The 27,675-nt window shown below is 32.8% G+C and overlaps 1 protein-coding gene across 1 annotated transcript in view; it reads right to left on the reverse strand.

The window, feature by feature from the left end:
* LOC114327119 (glutamate receptor ionotropic, kainate 2-like) overlaps positions 1-27,344 on the reverse strand; it is a 158,593-nt gene extending 131,249 nt beyond the window's left edge. Inside the window, exons 1-2 of the mRNA XM_050657069.1 lie at positions 27,330-27,344; positions 12,359-12,616 (exon numbers count right to left, since the gene is read on the reverse strand). Of these exons, the coding sequence (XP_050513026.1) occupies positions 12,359-12,616; positions 27,330-27,344 (273 nt within the window). The remainder of the gene's footprint in view (positions 1-12,358; positions 12,617-27,329) is intronic.
* Between the last annotated feature and the right edge of the window lie 331 nt (positions 27,345-27,675).

Below are 27,675 nucleotides of genomic sequence, written 5' to 3' on the forward strand. Positions count from 1 at the left end.
CTAAAACTAACAAGTAGGTAAAATATAACTATCAACTGTCAAATATAACACAAATTATTAATGTAAACATTGTTAAATCAAAATAACAATTTACTGTTTTTTACCATTCTGCAAAGTACAGGGTGTTTTATAAATAATAAACGTTAAAAACGTCAATAAGTTATATTTCACTAATAGAATACCATGACGTCACTTTTACTTTTTCTCCCTAGGGTGGAAAAGTACAACTTTGCTCCCTACAATCAGGTCCGGAAAAGTATACTTTCGGTAGAGGTATGTGGAAATAATAATTATATTAAATAAGTAAGTTCCTTTAATTTTCCTAACTATTAACTTTTTTAGGTTGAATTTAAGTGTCATGTCAGCTAATGTATACTATAATTTTATTATTATCTTACAAATTGATTTTGGACTGTACTGCCGGGGGGAGGGGGTGATTCCCTTATCCTCCTCCCTAGCTCCACCACTGTAGTTTTCTAAAGATAAGGCGGAACTGCAGCTACGCTGGTATTGGATGAGTGTGAAGCATTCATGAAAATATGATAGTTCTTATGTCGCTCTAGGAGCACATTTTCTATTGCACTTCTTCTGTTTTCTGAGGACTTTTCGGAAGTTCTTTGAAAACTAAAATACGGTGCCTTTCTTTTTGACCTCGAATTCATATGCAACACGCAAATATGCATGAAGAACATTTTTGATGTCTCTATTTTTCCAGTAATACATATTTTCGTTCACTTGACCGTGAACTAGTGCACTTCACCTAAATGCAATAACTTTAGAAGGCTGTAGCTTCAGAATATTAGTTTTTCAGACCCAGGTCCCATGTACTTTTTTAATCTACGCACTAAGAATTATTATCATTGACCGAGCTTTCGTTAATTTTGACCGGCGCCCACTTTTCCATATAGCCCGATCAAAGAACAATCTGACCAAAAAAAATAAAGGAAGGATGAAAATTTGGGAATAGGTAGTTGAAATTGTCTATTATTATATAAGAAAAAGTTTACAATTCCACATCCTCTCCATTTTAAAAAAATGGAGGAAATACCCCCTCTCGAAGATGAAAAAAATAAATTCAAAATAAGACCGGAATTGGATAAAATGACTAATTCTAAACAACTTTTCTTCTATAGAGTTTTTTCACTAAGTCAATACTTTTCGAGTTATTTGAGAGTGAATATGTTCATGATTAACAAAATAAAATATGTTTTTGGACGGTTATTTGGAGATAACTCAAAAAGTAAGTATTTTAATGAAAAAAATATTCTTAGCAAAATAAAAAATTGAAAAAAATGGTATATAGTTGAGGTCTGCAGACTCAGCAGAAGCAGAGTTGCAGCTAATGAAAAGTAGGTTCTTCTTCGTCAAATTCCAAATGGAATATTTCAATGTGAAATAACCCAAAAACGGAGCACTTTTAGGGGAAAATTAATTTTAACTTTTTTAAAGAGTTTAAAATAGGTTTGTATTTTAAAAAAACTTGTAATATTAAAAGTAAGTGAATTACGCTCAAAATATTGTTGGTCTCTTTTATTTTTTGGTAAAAAAATCGCGAAAATCGCCCCTTAATTAGCATCACATATAAATTTTAACATTACCACTTCACAAGTTACTTTGTCTATGTATTATTTATATGATCTGTAAGTTTCATCGGTTCAAAGTGATTCGTTTTGAAAAAGCTGTAGTTAAAATGGCTTAAATGAGTAACTAATCACGAGTTTAGGCAAATTTTGAACAGCCATAGCATAACCAATATTTGTCTAACAAGAAAACAAAAAATCAAAAATATTCAGAAAAACAAAACGTACATTTTATTACTCTTTAAGATTTTTTGGATTCCTAATTGTTTTTAAGTTAATTCCATAAACAATTACGACTTTTTTCAAAATAAAAAAAAAAATTTTTTATCAATATTTTTTAAAACTGAGCACTTTGAACCACTGAAACTTATAGATAATATAAACAATACATACTAGTCCGTTCTTTAACGGTAATATATTGCAAAATCTCTAAATTTTAAAGAACCACTTTGATTGACATGAAATTTGGCATACACATAGCTAACAAGTCAAAGAAAAAAGTGATATTGTGCCGATATGTGCTTTTGCCCTGGGGGTGGTTTTCTCCCCCTCTTGGGGGTGAAAAAATATTCGTCCAAAGAAAGTCAGGAAATGGATAAACTGGCTAATTTTAAGTAACTTTTGTTCTATAGAGTTTTTTTACTAATCAATACTTTTCGAGTTATTTGGCAGTGAATATGTTAATTTTTTCAACAAAATAACCACGCTTTTAGACGGTTTTTCGCAAATAACTCAAACAGTAGGTATTTTGCCGAAAAAACATTTGCAGCAAAAATATAGCCTGTAAAATTTAAAAAAAAATAGTGTATATATCACGTCTCTACACCTAGTAGAAGCAGAGGTATAGCTAATGAAAAATAGGTTCATATTCGTCAAATTCCAAATGGAATATTTTAACGTGAAATAATCAAAAATGAAGCACATTTCGAGGAAAACTCATTACAACTTATTTAAAGTGTTTAAGAAAAGCTTCATTCTTGTTTTACAAAAAAAAAATTTCTAGCATCAAAATAAACAAGTTACGCTCAAAATAAAGTTAGTCCCTTTTGGTTTTGGTAAAAAAATCGAGAAAATCACCCCCTAGTCGTATCTTAAATGAACTTAATCGTTACGACTTCACAAGTTTCTTGACTCGTGTATATATTGTTCATATGATCTGTAAGTTTCATCAGTTCAAAGTCCTTATTATTGAAACAGCTGTAGTTAAAATGGGTTGAACGAGTCACTGATCACGAATGTATGGCAAATTTAGAAACACCAAATCTTAATCAATTTTTGTCTAACAGAAAAACAAAAAAATACATGATATTCAGAAAAGCAAATCTGACTTTTTTTGTTTTTCGAGATTTTTGGTATCTCTAACAATTTTAAGTTAGTTTGAAAAAAAGCATATTTTCAAAATTTAAATTTAAAAATTTTTATTTTGAAACCAAATTTTTTCAAAAATAAGCACTTTGAATTGATGAACTTACAGATCATACAAACACAATATAAGTAAAATAATTTGTGGAGCGGTAACGATTAATTTCATTTAAGTTGCTAATTAGGGGGTGGTCTTCCCGATTTTTTTTTTGCAAAAAACAAAGGGACCAACTTTATTTTGAGCGTAACTTGCTTAAATTTAATGCTAGAAACTTTTTGTAAAACAGAAATAAAGCATTTTTTAAACACTTTAAAAAAGTTATAATAGGCTTACCCCAGAAAGTGCTTAATTTTTTGGATATTTACGTCGAAATATTCTATTTGAAATTTGGTGAATATGAATCTATTTTTCATTGGCTATAACTCTGGTTCTACGAGATTCAGAGACCTAACGCGTACACCATTTTTTTTTACCTTTTTACAAGCTATATTTTTGCTAAGAACGTTTTTTTCGACAAAACACTTACTTTTTGAGTTATTTGCGAAAAACTGTCTAAAAATGTAGTTATTTTGTTGAAAAATGAACATATTCACTCGCAAATAACTCGAAAAGTGTTGACTTGGCGAAAAAGCTCTATAGAACAAAAGTTACTTAAAATTAGTCAGTTTACCCATTTCCGGACTTATTTTGGACATATATTTGTTTCACCCCCAAGAAGGGGTGAAAGTCACCCCCAGGGCAAAAGCACACATCGGCATAATATCACTTTTTTTCTTTGACATTTAAGCTATACGTATGCCAAATTGCATGTCAATAAAAGCGGTTCTTTAAAATGTAGAGCAAAAACCGAGAAAGAATGGACTATAAGTAAAATAACTTGTAAAGCGGTAACGATTGATTTTATTTGAGAAGCTAATTAAGGGTGATTTTCGCTATTTTTTAATGTTAGAATTTTTTTTAAAAAACAAAAATAAACCTTTTTTAAACACTTTAAAAAGTTGTAATTAATTTTCCCCGAAAAGTGCTCCGTTTTTTGGTTATTTCACATTGAAATTTTCGATTTGGAATTTGACGAAGAAGAACCTACATTTCATTAGCTGCAACTCTGCTTCTACTAGGCCTGCAGACGTCACTCATACACCATTTTTTTCAAGTTTTTATAAGCTATATTTTTACTACGAATATTTTTTTCGCTAAAATACTTACTTTTTGAGTAATCTATGAAAGCCGTCCAAAAACATTTTTTTTGGATAAAAATGAACACATTCGCTCGCAAATAACTCGAAAAGTATTGACTTAGTAAAAAAAAACTGTATAGAACAAAAGTTGCTTAGAATTAGTCATTTTATCCAATTTCGGACTTATTTTGAACGTATATTTTTTCACCCATGAGAAAAAAAATTCACCCCGTATTTTCCAATTTTGGTAAAATGGAGGGGATGTAGAATTGTAAACTTTGTCTTATATAATAATAATATGTCAAAATAACTGTCAAAGTTTAAATGCATAATTCAAAGTTTCTCTTCGAATTTTGTGATTTAACCACAGATTATTTAACGTAGATAAAATTTGTTCAGTCCATTCTTGTATCGACATATCGAAGTAATTTAGTACAGCAAAAAACACCCTGTTCGGGACTGTGACAAGCCCAGTCCAGGAAAACTAATACACAGGTACGCAATGATGATAAATATATTTTTCAAAATATGTTTCCATCCGGGATAAATACAGAGTTTAGTAATAATTCAATAACCAACCCACAAATGTATCAACAAGTCAACACACAAGGGCAACTAGCCATGAATGTACAAACCACGCCATATCTAATATCGATGTCGCAACCAGCACCAACTAAACCAGTGCCACCTAACTTGTACCCTCCACTACCACAGACAAAAATTCCATTAGTGCCGATCACATATCATAGTTCTGCTTCAAGTTATCAATTACAACGATTGCCATCCACCAGTGAAGAAGAGGAAGAAAACAACGAACCAGCTAGCAGCAACGATTGGCAAGAAATTAAAAGCTCAAAAAGAAGAAAAATCAGAAAAACAACAGACAATTCAAACAGTACAAATATTATTGTAACAGAAAATAGATTTGAAGAGCTAGAAAATGAAGTAATCCCTCCCAAGGAGAACAACACAGCCAACCCTCCACCAATTTTCATACACGGTGTACAAGACTATCAAAAAATGGTACTAAAAATTAAGGATGTAGCAGAAAGGGAAGAATATCATACAAAAAGTTTAACTAACAATGTCTTAAAATTAAGTTGTGGCACGCCAGATACATATAGAAAAATGGTTAGATATTTTAATGAACATAACATTTATCACCATACATATCAGTTAAAACAGGATCGAGCCTAGAGAGTTGTAATAAAATACTTTCACCACTCTACTAACAACGAGGACATAAAAAACGAGCTCCTAAAACTGGGTCATAAAGTTCGAAATATAATAATGCACAACACAGAATTACTAAAGAACCACTTAATTTGTTCTTCGTGGATCTCGAACCGGCAGCAAATAGCAAAAATATTTATAACTTAAGAGGGCTACAGAATAGAGTTATTGAAATTGAACCTCCCCGAACAACCAAAAATCACATAATACAATGCATGAGATGCCAATCGTACGGTCACTCCAAGTCATATTGCAATAAACCTTTTTGTATGCGTCAAATGCGGAGGAGCCCACAATACCACAACTTGTAAGAAGACTAGAGAAACTCCAGCAAAATGTGCATTATGTGGTGGGGATCACCCCGCAAATTATAAAGGATGTGAACATTACCAAAAAATTTATAATATTAATAATAGCAATAAATCAAATACATACACAACCCAGAATATATACACAACCCAGGATTCAGAATCAGTATGAAAGTTACGCTCAAGCTGCAGCAAATAATCAGAACAATAACGAAGATACAGCGAGTATACTTACCAAATTCTAGAAGAGTTTAAAAATTTATTTAACCAGCTAATGCAACAAAACAGTATGGTGCTCAACATGATTTCCATGCAAGTGAAACCCATTTTACAGACAGAACCTACTTCAAGATACCTAAGTATAATTATATTACACAAATCACCCAGATGGTACAGCCCACGGAGGTTCAGCCATATTGATAAGAGAAACTATAAAACATTATGAAATGCTAAAATACGAAACAAATCACATTCAAGCAACATCGATAAAAATACAAACTCTCCATATGATATAACTGTCACAGCAATTTATTGTCCGCCCAGGCATAGACTTACAAAAGAAGATCTTCTACCTTTTTTCGAAACTCTAGGGCCAAAATTTATAGCAGGTGGAGATTACAACTGTAAACATACGCTATGGGGTTCACACCTAACAACCACCAAAGGCAGAGAGCTAGCTAAAGTTATCCAGGATAAAAGCTACTCATTCCTATCGACGGGATCACCGACATATTGGCCAACCGATCCAAATAAAACACCAGACCTATTGGATTTCTTTATTACAAACGGAATATCTCAATCATATACAGATGTAGTACCAAGTTTGATTTATCATCAGATCATAGTCCCATAATTGCCACAATTAGCACAACGGTGATAATCAAAAACCAACACCTCGACTGCATAACTTCAAAACAAACTGGGACACATACCGGCTAATCATAGAACAGGAAGTAAATCTACTAGTGAGATTGCAAACTCCCGAACAAATAGAAACAGAAACTAATAATCTAATCAACTTACTTCAAAATGCTGCCAAACAGTCTACCCCTCAACCTGGATAAAAAAAAATTTCAACCAACATTCCTCTTGAAATAAAAAGACTAGTAGCAGAAAAACGAAAAGCCAGATCAATTTGGCAAAGAACTCACAGACCAGACGACAGGACAATTTATAATAACAAAACAAGAAACTTGAAAAACAGCTCTAGAACAGATGAGAAACAACTCATTTGAAAACTATGTATCAACCTTTCCCGTCAAGATAACTCTATCTGGAAACCAATCAAAAACAAAAATAAACCAATAAATACTTCACCTCCAATTCGGAAAAACTCATTACCACCAGGACATGGGCAAAAAGCAACAAAGAAAAAGCTGATTTATTTGCTGAACATCTAACTAAAGTCTTCAAGCCCCGCGACAATGACCAAGTACAAGAAGTAGAGCAGGAACTAGCCTTACCAATTAATCAACGAGAGCGACTAACTTTAATTACACCGAAGGAGATCAAAGATGAAATTAATCATTTGAATGAAAAGAAGGCACCAGGAACTGATCTCATAACACCAACAATGCTAAAACAACTTCCTAAAAAGGTATAATGAAGTTATTGTACATATTAAATGCAATCTTAAGACTTAATTATTGGCCTATATCACTAAAAATTGCCCAAGTAATTATGATACCGAAACCTGGTAAAGCTTTAACGGATGTTTCATCATACCGCCCAATAAGTCTACTGCCAATAATGTCAAAACTTCTTGAAAAGCTGTTACTTAAAAGAATTATGAGCGACCTAGAATTCCAAAACTGGATCCCAGAACACCAATTTGGATTCCGGCAAGGTCATTCTACAGTGCAACAATGCCATCGCATATCAAATGTAATTAATAAAGCTTTGGACAATAAACAGTATTGCACAGCAGCCTTTCTGGACATCAGCCAAGCATTTGATAAGGTATGACACCCAGGATTACTTTATAAAATCAAAAAATCCCTACCCAACAAATACTTTGACTTATTAAAATCATATCTAAATCACAGAGAATTTGAAACTAAAGTGGAGGATGAACTATCAAATCGTAACAAAATTCAATCAGGAGTCCCACAAGGTAGTATATTGGGTCCACTTCTTTATGTACTGTACACATCCGATTTACCAACCTCTCCACAAACCACCATTGGAACTTTCGCTGATGACACAGCAATATTTGCAACTGAAGAGGATCCAAGAGCTGCAGTGTTAAAACTTCCAGAACACCTAGACCAAATTGGACAGTGGTTAAAGAAATGGAAGATAAAAGCTAACGAAACTAAGTCAACACATATAACTTTCACACTAAGGAAAGAGCAATGCCCAAATATTAGCCATAATCAAGTCAACATACCACAACAGAACATCGTCAAATACCTGGGTCTTCATCTTGATTCTAAATTAAACTGGAAACAACACATTTTAAAGAAGAAGAAACAAATTGAGTTGAGAGTGAAAGAAATTAATTGGCTTATAGGTAGAAAATCTCGACTCTCAATTGAGAACAAACTGCTGATTTATAAAACAGTCATCAAACCTATATGGACGTACGGTATAGAACTATGGAGTTGTGCTAGCAAATCAAACACAAAAATTATCCAAAGAACTCAATCAAAAATTCTACGCACCATCGCAAATGCCCCGTGGTACATTTCCAACCAAACCCTTCATACAGACCTAAACATCCCGTTAGTCAGCACAGTAATTCAAGAAAGAGCCAACAGACATCACGAGAAATTGGAAGACCACCCCAACCAATTAATATTACCATTACTGCAGCCACTAAACAACAGAAGATTGCGAAGATTATGGCCCATAGATCTTCGCTGAAACTGAGGTGAAACCGCTGGGTGATGTACCTCATAACGCCATTTTACTGTACAATAATACATTGATATATGTTATTGTACTTGTTATCAAATTAGCTTATAGAATATGTAATTCTGATTGTTAATAAATGCTTACAAAAAAAATATATAATAAGAGACAATTTCAACTACCTATTCCCAAATTTTCATCCTTCTTTTTTTTTGAGGATTTCGTAAAATTTTGCGTTCCCTGATCGGGATAATAAGGAGTGTTGCGAGGTCCTTTGTACCTTAACAAAGCTACGATCGCCAAAACTTACACTCCTTAATAATAATTTTACTGTTGGTAATTTAAAGAAAATTTATCACATACTATTCTCATTTGATTTAGGTGACGGACTTAGATATAGAACTATGTACGGTACTTTAAACAATCTCTTTTAATAGTTTAAAGTTCTGCTGTATTTTAGCTTTAAAAATAAAATGCCTTTGTTTTTATGGACCGGAAAATGAAAATAAAATGCGCTCTCAACAACCTACAATCAAATGGAGTGCAGTTTTAGTAATAAAACCTGAATAAAGGTCTATTAAACAATCGCGTATATTAAAAACTGACATCGCCTAAGTATTCCAAAAACGTACACTTTAGATTATGATATATGAAATATTTTCTGTCAAACACAAAAGATTTCAAATATTTGGGGCATATACACATTGAGATAAATACGTCATTGTTGGAGACAATACCACTACACTATAGAATAGTGAACACAATATACGGTTTATGCAATACGAATACAAATCTATTGTATTGTATGCCCATTACTTCTTTGACATTCTTGTTATTATCTTTGATATTATATTAGGCTCTCAAGATACACTTCTCACTCGTAATCCATTTCAATTTTATACGATATATGATTTATCCCTTTGAAATCCGCGAATACAAGTAATGCTGAAATGGATCTTCATGTTGCATTGGGACGGCTCATCTCCATGTATCCAGGGGCGAAAGTCCCTTAGAATAAATAAAAATTTTATTTTGAATGAGATATTTGAAATTAACCCGCGAGTAGTCGCGCGGTGAGATAGAATCTCAATTTTTATCCTTTTTCGCGATAACTTGATGAAACATTTTGCAATTTTGAAAAAATTTCGTAAGTGCCTCGAGGAAGGGTGTAGTAATGCGTAGGAATTTTTTTTCTTCTTCTTCTTTTTGTGGAATTTATGGCTTAGGGGAGAGCCAATTACCTTTCACCCGCGAGTAGTCGCGCCGTTAGATAGAATCTCACATTTCATCCTTTTTCGAAATACAGTAAAACCTGTCAGTAACGGCCACTAAAAATGAAAGAACTATTGGCCGATATAGAAAGGTGGCCGCTATTGCCAGTTTTTGTAGTCTACATAAATTGGTTTGGGAAATTTTCAAAAACTGGCCGTTAGGACAGGTGGCCGATGTTGGCAGGTGGCCCCTAACACAGGCTTTACTGTACAGTAAAATTTGTCAGTAACGGCCACTAAAAATGAAAGAACTATTGGCCGATATAGAAAGGTGGACGGTATTGCCAGTTTTTGTAGTCTACATAAATTTCCCAAACCAATTATATTATAATTGATTTGGGAAATTTTTAAACTGGCCATTAGGAAAGGTGGCCGATGTTGGCAGGTGGCCGTTAACACAGGTTTTTTTAATAAAATTGTTAGAAATATATATTTTCAATATAAAAAGTAGATAAAAATAGTACAAAATAAAAAATTTGTTTTAAATTCGTATTTTGAGATAGAATCTCACACGCGACTATCGACGTTACAGAAGTGAGCGCGACTACTCCCGGGTTAAAAATCACACTAAATTTTCTCTTAGTTTTTCACCCCTGTAACTTATTAAGATAAACATTATAGAAGTTCTCAGGAACTTTCGGCCCTCGCTAATAACATAATATTTCATTCTGCGTTTAAATTTTTCAAAAATACTTATTAGTTTTCTTAGGATTCGAAAAAAATGAATCCCCATTTGAATAGCATTGCAGCCGAAAATACGTACCCATCTCCTTAAGAATAGAGTCGACTCTTTCGAGCTGTGGACCCTTGCCTTTGCTGCGTATTCTGTGCTCACACGGAAAAAACATTGTAAAATATTTGATACAATACAATACAATTTGATAAAATATTTGAAACACTTGATAACGACATTTGACAATTAATCTAGTATTACAAGGAAAAATTAAGGGAAAACGCGGACTTGGTAGAAAACAGCATGCCTGGCTGAAATATGTAAAGGACTATTGTAGAATACCAGACGCCATCTGCTATATTTAGAGAGACGCGACAGGGTATTCTGGTCGTCTTACGACCATAGAAAGTAATTATATATTTGATCGTAGACGTGCAGCTTTGCATATAGCATATGTTGAAACAGATAAAGTTGAAACAGAATATGTTAATAATATTTAGATACTGCAATTTGGAATTAAAAACTGGACATTAAAGCAACAACACATAAATAAGAGCCTTAGAGCCTCCTTGACAACAGGTAGACCTACAAATAGTACTATCGGAGGATGGAGGGAGACAGATTTGAATCAAAACGAAACCGTAGATCTTCTTATTTTACTAATGCCATACTCTGTATTAGAGTACACAGACTCGTTTTATACAGGTTCTCTGAACTGTAAATTGGAATATTTTCCTAACGGTGCCTTTTGGTATTGTCATACCTGGGTTAAACAGAGAACTTGAATCGAGTCGAAATTCATTTCACTTATTCCCCGTTAGAGGGCGTTCTAACCATACTGCGATATAAATAGTTTTAATTTATATCGAGAAACTACGGTCGTGTTGGTGTAAATTTGTCTTCCTCGGAGCCTCCTTGACAACAGGTTGACCTAGAAATAGTACTGTCAGAGGATGAAGGGAGACAGATTTAAATCAAAACGAAACCGTAGATTTTCTAATTTTACACATAAATAAGCTACAGTTATTTGAAATGTGGTGTTACAGAAGGATGCTTAGAATAGCATGGACACAGAAGAAAACGAACACGGAAGTATTGCGAGAAATGGACACAGAATGCGAAATAATAAACACAGTAAAAATAAGAAAGTTACAATATTTGGGACACCTAATGAGGGGTGAACGATATCAAATACTAAGGCTGATAATACTGGGAAAGATAAGCGGCAGAAGGAATATTGGAAGAAGGAGAGTGTCATGGTTGAAGGATTTAAGGGATTGTTTTAAATGCAGCTCTATAGAACTCTTCAGAGCAGCGGTAGATAGAGTAAAGATAGTGATGATGATATCCAACCTCCGATTGGATACTTCGCACTTATAAATGAAGAAAATTATTTTGATAAAACATCAGGATTTTTTCCCTGAACATGTAGGTTTTCAAAATAAAGAATTTACTCCTTTCACCATACGGTAAAATAATAATTACTGTAATCAATTAAATGTTTTACAGGGCACAAAAATAAAAACGTTGCACTGTTGCCACAGTTTAATTGATGTTTACAATACCTTTCAAAAGATGTATTGCAAAAAGCCCTTTTTTATTTAAACAATATCGATTTTTCGATTTATCGAAAAAATCAGCACACGAACGTATGTAATAGAGATTTCTATCTTGTATAAAAACATACACGGTAACATATACTCGGTAAATTTTTTGAATGTAAAATCTGAATTTAAATATATTACTTTTAAAAACTAATAATTTAGCGCTTGAACTCTAAAGCTGCTTATAATTATTGACATTTTAGAGACGAGATCCTTTACTAAGCATGCTTCAACACAACGAAAAATCTAGACATGCAATGGTACAAACATGCAACATAATTCAATTAGCTCAAACCTTAGGATTCAATCCAGATCCCTGCCGCAAAAAGGTTCCTGTGATGAACCAAAAACTGTTTGAAACCGAAAATTGGTTTTCTACAATGTCAGAGTCCTGGTGGCAAGGGTGGGGGTTATTCCATTCGTATGGGGAAAACCTCGCCATTACAAACAATGTAAATGACACCAACACGTACGCTGCCAATACATAGAGCCAAATTTCCACGGCGAGGGGGTTCATGAAACTAAACAGTCTGGTGGGTTGACTGGTTGGGACCTAAAAAATATTGTCTAATCAACATCTATAGTGTTCTGTACGAATTTTAGCTAATTTAGTTATATTCAATTTATGGTTCGATTTTAACCCCGAGTAATTTTTTTTCTAATTTTCAAAATTGTTCACTGTAAAAATTAAAAAAGCATAAGTAATAAAAAATTTGGTTGCTTAATGCAATTGTACATAATTTAAATGATAGAATAAACTCGAATAAAAAGCTTCTTTCAAGATGGAAACCTCAGTCAAACGCCGCGTAATACAGGGTGTCCCGGAAAATAGTGCGTTCCTTAAAGGTATAGGTAGAAGGCACCATGTAGAACAAAAAACTCTTATAACATTTTTTTCTAAATGCAACCGTTTGACCAAAAAATTAAAATGTATTTTGGTAGGCAAATTTAAATCTGACAACTATGTGCGGTACGCAAATTTAAGCATAGACAGTCCCATGTAAATTAATAGATAGAAGATAGATAGTAAACAGATAGTTTTAAAGAATCCTGTTTAGTGCCAATGCCGAAAATGTTTTCGAATAGTGAGTGTATTACCTATTATGTTATTACCTATGAATGGTGTTTGTGAAAGGTTACTTGAAACATCTATTCGGTATAATAATTATTTTCAAGTAAGTACAACTTAGTTATTTCAGTTCACAAGTAAACAAATTACTGAGACATTATCTGGTGTATTTAAGTTCCACTGTAAACTATTACAACTATGTAATTCAGTTAAAGCCCTCAGCAATACTCAGCATTCAACCCATTTAAACCTTACGAAATACATAATACTAGTTCAGTTAAAAAATGTGTTTTTATGTTAAAAGATGTGTAATTCGTTTAAAATTATGCAATAGGTATTTCAATACATTTCAAAAGAAAATAATTTTAGTAAATAAATAGAAAATACATAAGTACCTATTACCTACTATTAGGTTGGATTATTTTAAATACTGTTAATCACAATCACAAACGAGTTCTTATTATGTTATTATTCCGTAGTGCGTACGATGTTGCCAGTTTATTAAAATTTCCAAACATTAAAATCAGGTATATGGAAAACAATGTTAACTTTTTTTTGAAAACGGTTAACTTTAGAAAAAAGTGGTATAGGACTTTTTTGTTCCAAATTGTGTATTCTCTCCATACCTTAAAGGAACGCACTATTTTCCGGGACACCCTGTATAATTATGATCACATTGTTTTTCTAAACAAAATCGAAATGCTTAAAGAAATACAAAATAGGGCTTTTTTTTATTAAACAAGCAGAAAAATAGCGATTTTATAAGTTAAAAATTATCAAGAATGTCAAACAGGCTTAACTATTAGCTATTCAATACCCAATTGGTGATAGTGGATACGATAGAAAGTAAGGTGGAGGAAGCTAAAGGATAAGGATTTGGCAAAAGTCTTCAAGAGTAGAGGGCTGGAAGAGTTTGAGGAAAAAGGTCAAATTGATTTGTTTTGTTAATTGGGCATTCAAGTATACTTCCTATTTGTCCACATTCACAAAAAGGAGTATCACTACAATTTATTTTAAACAAATGGTATGGTGTGAGGTAATGACCCGTTCGCATTCTAATAATTGATGTCAAGTGTCTTCGATCCACAAATGTGAATTTGTGGAACCAAGGGTTTCTAGAAAAATCACTTTGGCATTGTTGATACCATTTCCACCGAAATGAGGTGAATATACTGGTATAAATTGCCAATTTATTTGATTATTCGCGCAAACATCTGATATATTGGATTGATTCATCTTAAAGCGTGTGATACACACGCAAACTTTAAGTACGCGGGTGTAACGATCGCAGACTTACTCGGCTCGCCGTCGGTGATACACGGCAGACTTACTCATAACTCACTGCGATGTCGTTGAGAGAAGATGCTTTGTGCTATTTAGGAATTTTATCGTATTATATACTTCGTATCGTATCCTATCGTATTATATATTTTTAATACTAATTAAAAAAGACGAAATCGGAAAGTGTGGGTCACAAACAAAATATCATAGATAAGAGGGTAATATTTTCATCAGGAGGATCAAACAGCCTATAAATAACTAGGTTTACTCAAAAACAAATAATCAAAAAAGCTTAAAATAGTGTTTTACGGTTTTCTCAAAACAAGGTAACTTGTCTCCTTTCAACAATAAACGATTGAATTATTTCTAGGCAATTTGCTTAATTAGTGAAAATCTAAGTGTAACTTTAAACGCAATAACATGATGGCTCGAGGCTCGCGGCTCGTGGTAGTGATACACGTACGGGTTAAGGCGGGTATACATATGCGCTCTGCTCGGTGTGCGAGCCGCTCGCGCGCAGCATATTCGTCAGATTAGTACCTGTTTTCAAGTGGCGCACAAACGGCACGCACACGGCGCATCACGATCTAGCTTCTGTCGGTTTTTCAGCAAACGCTTTGATGGTTCGCGATACGTATTTGGACGGGTTTGCAAATGGTTTGTTGGTTTTTGCGCGCCTGAGTTGAATATTTGTTAGTAATGAATGGAGTGGTCGGAACTGTCGGAAGGAAATATCAAACTTATTGATGTTTACCGTGGAAAATCATTATTGTGGGATCCTAAACAAAGAACCATTTAAAGAAACAACTTAAAGCCGATATCTAAAGGGAAATAGAAGCTGAAATAAAAAACATACATGCAGACCAATGTAAAAAAGTCATTTCATTGTTGTCCTCTTACCGGCGTGAGAAATACAAAATAAAATTTACTATTTTTATTTGGGCATAAGCCACAATTCAAGTTTGAAATCAAGTTTACTTGACGTTTTTACTTTCACTTCGGAAATAGTTATCAATATCAAAAAAACATTCATGAACTAAAAATTTAACTTTGTTTCTGGTGAAGCAACGCAGTTGAAATAAGCAGATATATTATAATTGTGTCACCGGAAAACGAAAAAGGTAACGCACAACTTGGAAGAGCCTATAGTTTTCTAACTTCGCTTCTGGTGAAGCAACGGAGTTGGAACAAGCAGATATATTATAATTGTGTCACCTGAAAGCGAAAAAGGTAACGCACAACTTGGAAGAGCCTATAGTTTTCTAACTTCGCTTCTGGTGAAGCAAGGGAGTTGGAACAAGCAAATATATTATAATTGGGTCACCGGAAAGCGAAAAAGGTAACGCAAAACTTGGAAGAACCTATAGTTTTCTAACGTCGCTTCTGGTGAAGCAACGGAGTTGGAACAAGCAGATATATTATAATTGGGTCACCGGAAAGCGAGAAAGGTAACGCACAACTTGGAAGAACCTATAGTTTTCTAACTTCGCTTCTGGTGAAGCAACGGAGTTGGAACAAGCAGATATATTATAATTGGGTCATCGGAAAGCAAAAAAGTTAACGCACAACTTGGAAGAGCCTATAGTTTTCTAACTTCGCTTCTGGTGAAGCAACGGAGTTGAAACAAGCAGATAAATTATAATTGGGTCACCGGAAAGCGAAAAAGGCAACGCACAATTTGGAAGAACCTATAGTTCTCTAATTCTGTTTCTGGTAGTTTCTGGTTGTAGGAACAAGCAGATATATTATAATTGTGTAACCGGAAAGCGAAAAAGGTAGTCCCTGAAATGTTCAGGACCAAAACAATCGCTTGGCGAAAGGCCATACGGGCGATAATTTACGGCGCCATAAGAGCGGTAAACCTGACGAGGCATTGGTTGACTAACCAATTGTAGATGAAGTAGTTAGTCAACCAATGCCAGGTTTACTGCTCTTACGGCGCCGTAAATTATCGCCCGTATGGCCTTTCGCTTAAAATTCGACAATTTTTACGATTTTATATCAGGAGATCAGAAACGCGACAGGATTGACTTTATTGGAAGATGATAAGTTCATTCGATTACATGAAATCAACTTTAACTTAAGAATATCCGAAAATCAGAAGAAAGAAAATCAGAGAATATCAGAAAAATCATAAATGATTACAGTGAAATCTTCTGTTAGTGATCCCATAGTAAATGACGAGGAAAAAAACCTAATGATTTGATCCCGACAAGGTAAACATTTATTCGTACATTTAGTTTACTCTCAAAATCAACACGAAACGTTTGAAATATTTTATTTTTACTGTTTATTTTTACTGTTTTAACGTCAAATAAACTTGATTCAAACTCAAACTGTGGCTTATTCCACATAAAATAGGAAATTGCATAAGATGCCACAAGAAAATAGTTTCAGAACAATACCAAAATAAGATGTAGTAGAAGTACAGGACAGAGACATGATTATCTACAATTACTAAACGTTCGTAAGTTTCCTCTGGTTCGTCAAAATGAAAAATTTTAACGAACAATAACCGCGCCACGAACGCGCGGCGCTCACACGGCGCGGATATCTGTCTCCGCCTTTACAAGTAAAATTTCAAACTTGTTGGATCGACGGCGTACTTACTCGGCGGACTTAAGCCAAGCGTCCACAGACCCGCATCGTACGCAACGGATTTTAGTTTGCCTTACAATTATTGCCGATAATGCGATCCGTACGATGCGGATCAGCGGACGCGGTTACATAAGTTTCTGTACAAGGCAAACTAAAATACATTGCGTACGATGTGTCCGATGCGTACGATGCAGGTCTGTGGACGCTTGCCTTTAAAGTACGCGTACTTGCTAGCTGTGATACATGCGCGAAAAAGATCGTCGAGCCATAAGTTCGCGTACTTACTCGCGTGTGTATCACACGCTTAAGAAAGTTGCCTAAATCCTTTAATTCATTATAAGAAATAAATATATGATAAAAATGTAATAATTCAAACTTAATTATTAGGAAAGTCTAATATTCAGCTACTACCCTGTCATGTTTTGACGTTTATTTGTGTGTCAAGGCATGTCGTCAGGGGTCAAAGGTCAAAGTGTCCTCAAGTGGCTACCTTAGTAATAGTTAATTTATTAGAGATGACACTGTCATTGTCATTAATCTGTCCACAAATCTTACGTTATATAGTTTTTTTAACAAATTGACTCTCTTGACAATAAATATTTGATAAAAAATAACTAAATTTGCAATATTTTCGGAGTTGACATACCCTCCCTCGTCTGGAATTTTTGTTCCCGAGGGTTTGTTTGCAAGTGAGACATGGATTATTAAAGTGAATACATAAAAGGATGTAATTAACGGTGCAATGACAATGAGTGTTGGCGTATTCATATCCACCCTAAATCAATGGCTTCCGGTACTAAGCGATATTTCACCACCACACTTCCGCCGATTCAGATTGCTAACAAATAGGATATATTTATTAGCAAATAATAACCAAATACACATCGACATATTCAAGATACAAACATAAATCGAGTAGGATGTAGAAAACCGGGAACTACAACCTCAGAAAGAGTCACAAAAATCGGATATAAAATTATGAACAAGTTTACGACTACGTTCACATGAATACAAAATAAATATTGCAGAACATGAAGATGTAATGCAGCAATAAATAAGGGGAAATTAACTTTACTCACAGGAAAAAATGTAATCTAAATTAAAGAGCCATGGGTACATAATTCGCAAATATTTTACGGCTATCCCTACCTTCTCTGTCTTTACATGGCAAATTACGTGTAGTAAAATTCACACTGGTATGGATATGTAAATAATACTAGAATGTCATTCTACTTGACAATGTCATAATTAACTTAAAGAGATGGCTTTTAAATGTTCTTGGATAACTGTTATTTGTATAATTGCAAATTATTAATTCAGTTAATAAATGTGATAATTTTTTCACTAACTATGTATTCAGTAATTGTAATAATTTATATGTACAAGAAAAACTAATACTCAATCGAGAAAAAAGGAAAAGTGTTAAAGTGATTTCTTAATAATATATTGTTACTATGGAACGCTTACAATTTTGAACATCTTTAACAACAAAATACTTGGATCACAGAATATATCTTGATGTATTCTCTGATTGGATCTTCCATAAATATACACAATAAATAACTTTTTATAAAGTTCACGTCCTTAATCAATTATTTATCAAATACACTATATATCAATATTATTTAATCAACAACTCAAAATATTCCCGATTCATGTCAAATATTTAAAATTGTCACTGATTGTCACTGTCTGACTGACAATATGCTGACAGTATTCTATTCGACTGAGTGCGTTGTATGACAAAGAGAGATTTGGAAAATATTACCACGGACATCGTGTTCATTTTTTTCGAATCCAGAAAAAAACAATAAATATTTTTGAAAAATTTGGATGTTGATAAACCTTTACAGGGCTCTGTACCGCCATTTTTTATTATATTATGAGTACGTGTGCCAAATATCTCGAAAAAATATTCAAAATTACAGCCGCAATCTTGGAATGCGTTTTTGCTACCTGTTGATCGCAACTGTATCATCTTAAGGAATAAGTACAGACAAAGCTATCGTATAAATATCTTTATATATAGAATTAATATCTAAACCATTTACTCTTTTGTTTATGATTTTTATTAAAAAGTTGTGAAAATAAACCATTTATTTCTGTCCTAAAAAAGTTTCGAAACGAATACATTATCTACTAGTCCAAGTACTGAAGCTTAAAATAGGACAAAACCTCGCAATTTTTACAGAATGAATCGATTTGCTTGAAAATTTGAGAATAAGTAGTGGATGTTCCAAGGATCAAAATCTATATGAGGCCAAAAGGCGCCTTTACCATGGGGGTGGTTGCCACCCAATGTAGGGGGTGGAAATTTTTTATTTTATTTTGACCGCAAAAGTTGGTAAAATCATTCATTCAAAGCAAAAAACGTTCTATACATTTTTTTAATAAAATTAATAGTTTTCGATTTATTTGCTATCGAAAGTCTTACTTTTAAATCGAAAAAATCAATGTTTTCAATCAGTTTTCTGCTAATAACTCAAAAAGTTTTCGTTTTATCAAAAGAACTTTGCTTAACAAAAATGTACCTTTTAAAAAAATAAACAAAACCGTTTTTTTTAATTTTCTTTAAGACCATTAATAGTAATCGAGTTATACTTTATTATATGTTAGCTCTTCTTCGTCCAATGCTAAATATTGTAGTTTCAAATTCAAAAGACGGGAAAACTATGCATTTTTCGAGAATAACTTGGTCAAACTAATTTAAAGTATTTAAAAATATCTATCTCCTGAAATACTAAAACGTCTAAACGTCTAAAACTTAGACGAAATACACCTAGTGATTTACCATCGCGATTTTAGTTTTAGTTATATGTGCCGTAATTCCCAGAGACAAACAATTTTATATCTATGTAAAATATTTGTAAAGAAAATGATTAAGAGGAAACAGTAGCGATCAACAGGTAGCAACAAACGCGTTCCAAGATTGCGACTCTAATTTTGAATATTTTGTTAAGATATTTGGCAAACATAATCGTAATATAATAAAGAATGGCGGTACAGAGCCCAATTTCAGCAATATGTTAGTATGTGGAAATTACTCTATAACTAAATAAAATATTGAAAAAAAGAGCCTGTACCGCCATTAAGAAAGACAAAAAATACACTTTCTTCAAATAAACTTTTTTATCCCATGCCTAGATTTTGTGTAATCTTGAAACTACTAAAAATCGATTTTTTTATAACAAGAAATCGAACGTCACTGACTTGGCAACATTTCGCGCCTATGTGTATAAATAGTATATTGTACAACAAGAGAGAAAAAAGACATATTTCTCACGAGCGCAGAAGTTTGTTGGCACGAGCCGAGGTACGAGGCGAGTGCCTCAAATCAAGCGAGGGAGAAATATGTCGTTTTCTCTCGTGTTGTACACTGTACTTTTTCTGTGGATGTGTTTTTGTCAAGAGTTCAAACCTCGAAATGAAATAATGTGGGTGCTTTTATGTAAATTATATGAGAAAATTGAAATAAAATACATATTATACACATATGTGGGTATTTAATATTCTTAATAATTATATACTTTTATTTATTTAAAATTATAATTACCAGTTATATTTAAACAGTTTTGAAAGGTAATTCTTGGTAAGTTTTGATTTGACACATTTTATTTGACAAAAATATTTGTGTTTGTATAGTGCATGTTACCATGGAAACCGCGATTCTACGTATGGAACCCGCGAGAAAAAACATTTCTCACTGCAATGGTTGATTTTTCTCACAGCCTGAGAAATTGTTCGTTTTGAATGTATGTAAGAAGTGAGAGAAGTTGCACATTGTATAGCATCCATAGAAAAAAATATTTTTTTTTGATAGTATAAACGTCACTGCCAGTCACGGTTCTTAGACATTACTACGGTTATTAAGGGTGAGATTACGTCACGAGAGTTTACTGTCATTTGAATTGTAATATGATTTTTTTCGAATCCTGACAAAACCAAGTATTTTAGAAAAATTTAAACTCAGGATGCAAGATTACATTATTACCGAGGGCGGAAAGCCTCTTAGAATAAACAAGCAGATTCTATTGAATGAAATATTTGAAATTAAATATCACACTTCTCTTTTATTTTCAGCTCTGTAACTTATTAAAATAAACATTATAGAAGTTTTCAGGGACTTTCAGCCCTCGGTAATAATGTAGTCTTTCATTCTGAGTTTAAATTTTTCAAAAATATTTATTACTATTCTCAGGATTCGAAAAAAATGAATACAATTAAAACACATTGAGAATTTTGACATGCGTCAAAATTTTGCATTAACTCAATGTAAAATTCTGAACTGTTGAATTCCAGCTTCCCTAATAATTATTGTACATCAAAAGACATTAGAAACTATTTGTAGAGGATTGAAATCTGTATTGGAAATAACTGTTAAAATTGGTCTACGTAATTAAACATATTCCAAAATTTTGTAAAAATGTAATACATTTTAGTTTTCAGCCCAAACTTAGGCCACACACAATGCAATAATGTTCACATTTTTGAACTGTCAATATTTTTATTTTATCATCTATTGTTTAAAAACAATACAGTTGATAAGATACCCTCAGTTGCGGAGAAAGGATTAATAATAAAGGTTTTTTTATTCAGTCAATGGTGTGAGCACTGTCAGTTAAATAGTAACGTGTGGCCTTACTTTTACACGCATACCTATTGTGGCAAATGTATAATATTTTTCAAAATTTTGGAATGCATTTAAATCGTAGAACAATTTTAACTTTTGATTTTAATACAGATTTTAATTCTCTACAAGTATTCTCTTATGACCTTTGATGTAAAATAATTAGAGAAGCAGGAATTCAACAATTCAGAATTTTACATTGAGTTTCCTATGGCCCTTTTTACGATTCACCACCCGGTATAAGATAAAATGTGTACTATTTGTATAATTATTTCATAATAACACAAATAATACACATATATACACAATAACACACATTCAATGATCGAAAATCATTTAAAAATATGGGAATGTAAGTAAACTCTTGTGACGTAAAGTCAAAAATATAAGTCTTCCCACCACCGTCGGACAAGACAACCGTAATAAAGTCTTATAACCGTGACTGTCAGTGTCGAATTACCGACGCACTGTTGCCTCACTTTCAAAAGTTCGCAGAATTTTCGCAATCTTGGACCGCGTTCGTTGCTACCTGTTGATCGCTACTGTATCACCTTAATGAATCATTTTCTCCAAGTCACCTACACTAGTGGTCACAACATTTACTCATTGTAACTTGTTTTACAGATTGTAAATAAATTGGGAGGTTAAATAAAAAAAATCTCCTGAAATAAAAAAGTAGTCTCTAGCTCAAAAATTAAGTGACTTATAATAAAAAGAATGTCAGTCCCTATTTTTTCAGCGAAAATGTGATCGGAAACTTCCCCCTACTCACCATCCTAAATAAAATTAGTTATTGACCTAATTTGATCTTTTTATTTATGTATTAATAATAGGTTCTAGAGGTATGACCAGCTTATAATAATCGGTTTTTAAGAAAATGGAGTTAAAAGGGAATAACGAATTTTTGTAGTTTGGTATAAAATGCCCTTTTCTTCATAATAGAAAGATTAGCATCAGAGATACGAAAAAATATTTAAATATAAAATTGTAGGTTATTTAATTCACAAGAACCTGTTTCAAAAAATTTTTTCTACTGCAAAAATTAGTGAATCGTAAATGAGTATAATATCGAAATACATTGATTTTTACTTTATCGTACTATATACGTAATATAGTATAATAGATAAAGTTATAGGATCGTGCAAAAAATTTTTTTCAGATTTCACTTTTTTTTTACGTTTTGAGTCCCCCTGAGTCTAAAAAGCAAATAAAAAAAACATGTCGGAAGTATGTATGTACGTACGTATGTACGTACGTATGTACGTACGTATGTCGCCACCGCCCAGCAAAAACTACCGGACCGATTTCAATGAAATTCGGTATGAGTAAGTTTAAGAGAATTCTGTCGAGAAACTAAGCTTTTAAAAAAAATCTCTCAAAGGGGGGCGGAAATAGGGGGGTTATTTAGGGCCCATTTTTGCAAATTTTGACCGAAACGAATGAAATTTAACTCAAAGGTAGCTCATTATAGGTTAATCTAAATACGAAATTTGACATTTCCAAATTCAAAATGGCGGCCAAAATGGCCGACTGCCCACCCGACACATTTCTCTACCTATCTAAAAACTTGTTTAAGATAAGTTTACTTTGAAAAAGTCGTTATATAGCCTAAAGATGGGGGTCTAAGAGAAAGATTATTGTTTTTTAGAAAAAGTTATGGGTTGCCTATATTTAAGGGGTCAAAATTTGACATAATTTTGAACTAGATTTTCTCAAAAATGGCTCCAAGGAATTTGTTTATTTTTTGATTTAGTTTTGATATCCTCTAGATAAATGGAATGACATCAGCCAGATTTCTTAATTCCCCATAGGAGGGGAGTTATGAATTTTTTATAAAAAAATATTCGGCTGCCCGTAACTTCCTTTGTAATAGAAACTAAAATCTGAAATTTTGCAGATATACATGATACTTTATTATCTATTATAACAATAAATTTTACCCAAAATATGGCTTCCGGTTGAACCGGAAATGAAAAAAAAATCTTAATTGTTTTAGATACGCCCTGTATATTTTTACATATTTTGAAAGAATCCAAAATTACCTTTCCAATGACATAAAACTCGTTGCTGTAGCTCAAAAACTCGAAAAGTTACAGTAAATAGAAATTTTGCTATAATCTTGTGTGTGTCCTCTCTCACGCGATGATAGCAGAACATTATTATAGGGCAGTCAATGAGGGTACTTGGCACCGAATTCCATCCTACTACATCGATGTACTTGATATTTTCACAGAAAGTAGGGAATTGCTCAAGAAACAAAATCTACCCTATATACTATGGCGCTTTTTATCTTGGGGCGGTTCCCACCCCTTCAAGGGGGTGAAAAATTTGTTGGTCAAAATAACGGAAGTGGCTAGAAAACCTATTTCTAAGCAAAAACTGGTCTATACTTTTTTTTGAGAACTCTATACTTTTTGAGTTATGCGTAGTTGAAAATTGGCCATTTTCATTGAAAAATTACACCTTTTCGGACGGTTTTTTGTGAATACCTTAAAAACTATACATCGAACTAAAAACACTGTATAAAACATTTTTTAGATTATAAATAACAAAGAGATTCGTTCCTTCGTAAATGTTCTATTTATAATACAAAAAGATATATGGTAGGTGAAAAAGAGTTTGATTTTTTGGTGCATGCTCAAATTGGTGTATTCAAGTTGAAATAACAGAGGAACGGTAGGTTTTAGGTGTGTAATGCTATCAACGCCTTTTGTAGTGTTTGAAAAGGCCTTTAAAACGAGCACCGTTAGATCGACGCTGTCAAGCCAAAACGGCATAAACGACAATAAATTGATTTTTCAAGAAACACAAAAAAATTATTATTTTTATTTTTACAAATTCTGCTTATCTGCACAGTGACTCAAAAAAATTGGTGATTTTTTTTAAAAATTTTAATATTTTATGAACATTAATGTGGCTGAAAATACTGTCTGAAATAAATTAAAAACTAGAAAATGGCGCTTATGTCCAATCAAGATATAACATTGGTGAATATGCCAAACGTACCTCTGGCGTTTGTGTCGGTCGCATCGTTGTAAGGTTAGCCAATATGGCGCTTAAAAGGGATAGTTTAAACATATTGTACAAATCTCATTGTTGTCTAATTACTTCAAAGATAATACAGTAACATTTTCGAAAGCAATCAAAGATAAATCTAGTTAAAATTGAAAAACCATCTTAATTGATTCTTTGCATTTTTGCATCAAATTTGATTTTTGAGCATGTTTCACCAATTTTAAATAGAAATAAACATCATATTCCGATTCAGCGACCTCGAAAACATAAAGAATCATCAAAATTTGTCATTCACCTTAAAGTTGATTTTCGTGGTCGGTATAACATCATTTTAGGGGTTGCTGCCGCTTGCCTAACACTAGGTGTGCGATTTTTGGAGTCATATAACTTTTTTCCTATTGCATATTTTGACTGGTAATTTTTCAGAAAACTTCTTCATCACTTATATTTTAATACTGTATTGGTTAAAATTATAAGCTAAAAAGTTCGTCGATCAACTTTTTTAATTAAACATGAAACTAACGAAATCTGACCACAAAATGTTTAAAAATTAATAACTCCTTTTTGAATTCGTTTAAACACTTTAGACAAAGCTCGTTGGTATCTAAATACTTAAAAAATGACGCAGTAAAATTTTCAAAAGGAAATATTTACGGCGACCAAAGATACAGTGAGGTAAAGTTGAAAAATCATCAAAATTGATTTTTTGAATTTTTGCATGAAATTTGATTTTTGATCATGTTCCACCAATTCTAGATAAAAATAAACTTCATATTCGGATTCAGCTACCTCGAAAATATAAAGAATTATAAAAATTTGCCATTCACCTCCCATGGTCGCTTTTTCGATTTATAAGCCTCAAATTAGGAGTGTGCCGTTCGCCGCCGTGTAAGTGAGCTATGGAGTGACGTCAGAATTACGCCTCTTTTCGCTTTGACAAGTTGTTGCTAAATCAGTTTTAAGCGTACCCTAATTATTAACTGTAATTCTATATTTGATAGATTAATAATATAATTTGTGTGTTAATTTTAATTGATTTCATATTTTTAGTTTTGATTTGATTTTGTTCTAGTGTTACTTTTAGGTGATATTATTCTAGGTATATAAGGTAAGAAATACTTAAATTTTTAAAATATGTTAAACAATGTTGTTTTGAAGCTATTTTCTTGTGGCATTTTTGTAACTAACTATTTTTAATGGGAAATAAGCCACAATTTTACTAAAAAAATGATTTTATTAACATCCAAATAGGATCCGATTTAACCGTCGAAACGTTAATAAAAACATTTTTTTAGTAAATTTGTGTCGTATTAGACAAGCCGAAAACGGCGGGTTCGTCGGAGAAAATATTCCCATGACATTTTTTTACATAATCACGTTCATGAGACATCCCAGAATAAGGTTCAAGAAATCGCCTTAGGGAAAAGTGGTCCAAATTAAAAAAAAAATTTTTTAATCAAATTGCAAAAATCAATATTTTTGGGCCGGACAAATTTTGTTTAAATTTTTTGGACCATTCTGGATACAAAAGATCTCTTATAATTTTTCTCTAAAGTTGATCGTTTTCGAGGTATAAACGATTTAAAATTGAAAAAAACGAAAGATGGCGATTTTCAAGGCCTAATAACTCTATTGAAAGTTATTACTACGAAAATCAGAAAGTGACTAAATCAAAGTTTAAAGCACACCCTACAAGATTCTGGAGAAATTTTTGTCATTATTTTATTACTAAGCTGTTATTTTTAAGTAATAATAATGAGCGCCTGCATGTATCAGGTGCCCGTCTATACTGAGTGCAAGAGAGATGCCATTCCGGCAGTGTATCTTACTCGCACTCACATTTACAGTTGCGTCAATGCGATCTTACGGCTTATTGTTAATGATTAAAAATAACAGCTTACTAATTAAATAATGACAACAATTTCTCCAGCATCTTGTAGGGGGTGCTTTAAACTTTGATTTAGTCACTTTCTGATTTTCATAGTAATAACTTTTAACAGAGTTATTAAGCCTTAAAAATCGCCATTTTTCGTTTTTACTTTATCGTACTCAGGGATGGGCGGTGTCGATAATGTCATGTCGACAATTCGATTGTTGACATGTCGACAATCATGTCGATGTCGAGTGATTTAAAGTTGTTGCCAATGTCGACAATGTCGAGTATGTCGACAATTAGCAAACGATCAGAATGACGTTCCGTGCGCACTAATTTGAAATTTTAGGTTAATCTGGCTGCGCTGACTTATTGAAAAAGTATGCATTAATGTTTCAACAAGTTGCAAAGAGACCAAATAATCTCAAACTTTTGAAACTTTTAACCTCACTATTAACTTGCGATTGTCAAATTCATAGGATATTCCATAATTGTTTGATTGCAGGTTTTTCAAGTGCAAATGAATTTTAAATAGATTCATATAGAGACAATTTATTATGTGCAAACCTCATGATAGAGTAATGCAATGTAATGAATCTAAAATATTACCATATAGATGCAAAACCAGAAAAAACCAGCAAAACAAATTTTCATAGATTTTTAATTTTCTATCGTTACTCGTAAACTCGTAACATTTACAGAAAGGTTTAAAAAAATTAAAAAGAAATGTAAACCTAAACGTCAGTAAACGAGGTAAGATTCAAAACCACAATCAAACATATCTCAGTACATTGAAACCTTACCTTGTTTCCTAACATTTCGTTTACTTTTTTTTAAATTTTACTAACTCTTTATTATAATAATTATAGTATAATAATTACTGAAACAGTGCTGAATCTCTTCGTGCTTTGGCAGAGACTGCATAATAAAAACATTACAACATTTTGCGGTTTTGCTAATTTTTAACCAAAGAAAACATTTAACCAATAATACATCAAATAGTTGTACTTTCCCCGTCCATATCTACAATTTCTTCCTCGTCCAGGTCATAACTATTTTTATCAGGATACTCTCCCTTTAATGAAACATAAATATGTACCAATTTCTTGGAATTAGTGAACGTTAATCTATTTCTTATCAGACTGTGAA

Source organism: Diabrotica virgifera, chromosome 7 (assembly GCF_917563875.1).
Source record: "Diabrotica virgifera virgifera chromosome 7, PGI_DIABVI_V3a".
Lineage (NCBI taxonomy): Eukaryota > Metazoa > Arthropoda > Insecta > Coleoptera > Chrysomelidae > Diabrotica > Diabrotica virgifera.